General features: G+C 37.7%; 1 protein-coding gene across 1 annotated transcript; it reads left to right on the top strand.

The window, feature by feature from the left end:
- Positions 1 to 248: 248 nt before the first annotated feature.
- Positions 249 to 1,298, top strand: LOC148575659 (protein FAR1-RELATED SEQUENCE 5-like). Its single transcript, XM_088502478.1, has 2 exons — positions 249 to 979; positions 1,064 to 1,298. Exons 1-2 carry the CDS (start codon positions 249 to 251, stop codon positions 1,296 to 1,298), a joined length of 966 nt encoding a protein of 321 aa, XP_088358604.1.
- Positions 1,299 to 3,850: the final 2,552 nt, after the last annotated feature.

The raw sequence follows: 3,850 nt of genomic DNA, 5'->3' as shown, positions 1-3,850 counted from the left end.
AATTGAATTGAATTAATAATATGTAACTGTGAGTGTGAGTAACTATGAGTAACTGTGAGTAACTGTGAGTAATTGTGAGTAATTGTGAGTAACTTTTTGGTTCGGTAAGTACTAAAGAGTTGATTCACCATGTGCATGTTTTCGGTTCGATAAGCAGAAAGGACTCTAAAAAAATTAGACAAATATATTCTGTTTTGTTTCCTAAGCACTATATAATTGTTTCACCGTAATTAAGATTTCGGTTCACCATGCAGACCAACTGTGTTGTGGATGGAAAATTTGTCCCAAAGGTGGGAATGATTTTCAAGATACTAGAAGAAATTGGAAAGTTCTACAAACATTATTCCAAACTTGCCGGTTTTTCTACCAAAATAAGGAACACGACTCGGGACGAAGACAAGATTAAGAATCAACTAATTGTATGCTCTAGAGAGGGGAGGTGGAAATCAAAGATATCTCCAACTTTGAAGACAAACCCTTCAGCTGGGTTAAATTGTCCAGCCAGAATTTATGTACACATAATGAAGGATGTTGGTCTTTGGATAATTTCCAAAGTTATTTTAAATCACTCACATCCTTGTTGTGCAGACCAGGCTGAGATGCTCAAACAATACAGGGAGCTTAGCATGTTCGTGCATCGCACCATCGAAACCCACGAGGAAGCTGGAATTAGACCGAGTAAAACTTACCAATCATTTGTGGCAGCAGCTGGCAGCCACCGTGAACTAGGTTTGATAGAAAAAGACGTCAGGAATTACATCACAAGGGAAGTACGGAATATTTTCGAAGAAGACGATGCCAAAGAATTTGGGAAGTACCTAGTTAGAATGAAAGAGAAGAACCAAAATTTCTTCTTTGAGCTCAACCTCGAAGGCGATCACTGCATTAAACATGCATTCTGGGCTGATGCAAGAAGTAGGGCTGCATTTGATTATTTCGGAGATGTGGTTTCATTTGACACCACCTATAACACAAACAGGTATTCGGTTCATTCAAACACATTTTTTATGTTCAGTGGCTGTACATACTTCGGTTCACCACTGTGTGCTTGTTATTTATGCAGGTACAATTTGGTTTTAGGTTCTTTTGTGGGCGTGAATCACCACGGCCAGTCGACACTTCTTGGATGCGCACTGATAAAAAATGAGGACATCCAATCATTCAAATGGCTATTTGAGTGTTGGCTATGTTGCATGGGAGGGAAGGCACCAAAAGGTATTCTTACCGATCAATGCGCATCGATTCAAAGGGCAATTGAGCTATGCATGCCAATAACAATTCACCGCTGGTGTATCTAGCACATCATGAAGAAGATCCCAAGCAAACTAAACGGCTACAAGGGACATATTGATATTGAACAAGAGATGAGCCATGTTGTTTGGAACTCGTACACAAAAGACGCATTTGACAGAAACTGGAACGATTTCCTCACAAAGTATAGTCTCGGAGGCAATTTGGTTCGGTTTGCAGAGCTGTACGAGGATTGTCATATATGGATTCCGGTTTACTTGGATCACCACTTTTGGGCAGGGATAAGAAGCACGCAAAGGAGCAAGAGTATACATTCATTTTTCAACAAGTTCATCATACGGAATAGCTCCTTGAGACAATTCGTGAAGTAATACGACAATTGCCTAGCAAGCAGAGAGAGAATTTGATGCTGCAGATTTTCACACTGTGATACCATGCGCAACAAAATCAGCAATAGAGGCACAGTTTCAACGTGTATATACCCATGAGAAGTTCAGGGAAGTTCAAGCTCAATTTAGAGGTAAAGCGAATTGTATCACAAGATCAATGCATTCCACCCTAGGTTTCACAACATATGAAGTCATAGAGCAGGTTTCCAACTCCACATTCAACAAGTTTGTCGTCACCTATGACGCAGTATCACGATATGTAAAGTGCCATTGCTTGCTGTTTGAGTCTAGGGGCATATTGTGCTGCCATTCCCTAAGCGTTCTAAGCTTTGAGTGAGCGGATAACGTGGCACCAAAATACATATTGGAAAGCTGGAGCAAGAACATAAAGAGGAGGCATACACACATCAAGAGCAGCCAAGATGAACCTCTACTGGAGCCAAGAAGTAAGAGATTTAATGAATTGGTGTTTTGGTCACACAATATATGTGAATTTGCATTTGAGTCTGAAGAGTTGACTGGAATTTTGCATCAAGCATTTGACAATATCAAGGGAGAAGCAAAGGAAAAAGTTTGTTAATCCATGAAGAAGCAACATTAAGCAATGTGAATGACCTTCAAAGCCCACCACGTGTCCAAACAAGAGGTCGGCCCAAGAACAGACTTGGATCAAACCTGGAAAAAAAGATCTCAAATGCTATGAAGAAAAAGAAAAAGTCAGCTCCAAGCGAAGTAAATTGACTTGCTTTTGATTAGTTAAAAATTGAAATGTTCATTTTGCTAATACACAATTATGTCTTTTGTAGTTGAACCTTTTAGACTCCGGATCATCGATTCAGTCAAGCTCCACTCTTTACAATACACCAAATATGAATTATCCAAGAGAAGATTGTACAAGTTTTAGTTTTTATTAAAGTAAATTTTTGTTCACCCATGAGAAAATTTCGGTTCACCATGGTTATAGCAGGTTTAAATTCTAAATGTTGATAGTCTTTAATGAATAGTCACTTTTTTTGTGAAATTCTATATTGACATATGCAGTTTTTTTATTCATCTAGTGTATTAATTTCTAAGTTGAATAATTAGAATTTGTTTTTTGGTTCATGGTTCAGAGTTCAGAGTTCAGGGTTTAGGGTTTAGGGTTTAAAGTTTAGGTTTTAGGGTTTCAGGGTTTATGGTTTTATGGTTTATGGGTACAAGGTTCAGTGTACAGGGGTTCAGTGTGTTTCAAACTTTCGGTTCGTCCCGTGTATTAATTTTGGTTCACTGTGTTCATGGTTGAGGGTTTAGGGTGCATGGGTCTAGGGTTTAGAGTTCAGGGTTCAGGGTTTTAGGGGTTTAGGGTTTACGGTAGGGTTCAGGGTTCAGTGTTTAGGGTTTGGGTTCATAGTTCAGGGTTCGAGTTTAGGGTTTAGGGTTCAGGTTTTAGGGTGTAGGATTTAGGCTTTAGGTTTTAGGGATTTAGGGTTTATGGGTTCAGGGTTCAGTGTTCAGGGTTCTGGTTTTAAGGTTCAGGGTTCTGATAGTAACATTCTTTTAAAATTAGCTCTATGTTATGTTGAGACATGCACTTTTTTGATTCACCAGGTGTATTAATTTCGGTTCATTGTGTTTTTGGGGTTCTTAATTTTTTGGTAAACACCCTGATTTCATTCACTATGAAGCTGCAACAAAACAGCAGCCAGGCAGTTCCAACAGTTATATAACAAGACAAGGAGTAATCCATCTTGAATCATTATATACATTAACATTAGATCTATATATTAATATTAATATTTACATTAATGTTGACATATATACATTCAAAAGAAGCAGTGTCTGCTTTTTTAAACAAGTTAAACAAAATATTGTTAATTAAAACTAGTCAAACTGCACTGGTTTTGAGATTCACTTGATGTTTCTGAATCCGTCGGAACAATTTTTTCTTTTTTCAGGAGCCTCTTTTGTCTTGTTCTTTCTGCCAGCGTTAAATTGTCTAATTCGGATTCTGATTTGGATTCCAAAAAAGATTCCTCTTCCAAAGAAGAATCCACAATAACAACTTTCTTTTTTTCTTTCTCCCTTTTTCTTTTCTCTTTCCCCTTCAGAAAAGTTGTTTTCTTTTGCACCTTTCTTTTTGTTTTTTCATCCTTTATTTACTTTCTATACAGAAGTCCCTAAAACACAAAATTATTTAGTTAGCAGAGTATCTTAGAAGCATCTAAAACGAG

The sequence above is a fragment of the Arachis ipaensis genome, chromosome B1, assembly GCF_059453495.1.
Source record: "Arachis ipaensis isolate K30076 ecotype BB chromosome B1, ASM5945349v1, whole genome shotgun sequence".
Classification (NCBI taxonomy): domain Eukaryota; kingdom Viridiplantae; phylum Streptophyta; class Magnoliopsida; order Fabales; family Fabaceae; genus Arachis; species Arachis ipaensis.
This window is presented reverse-complemented; position numbering and strand designations above follow the sequence as displayed.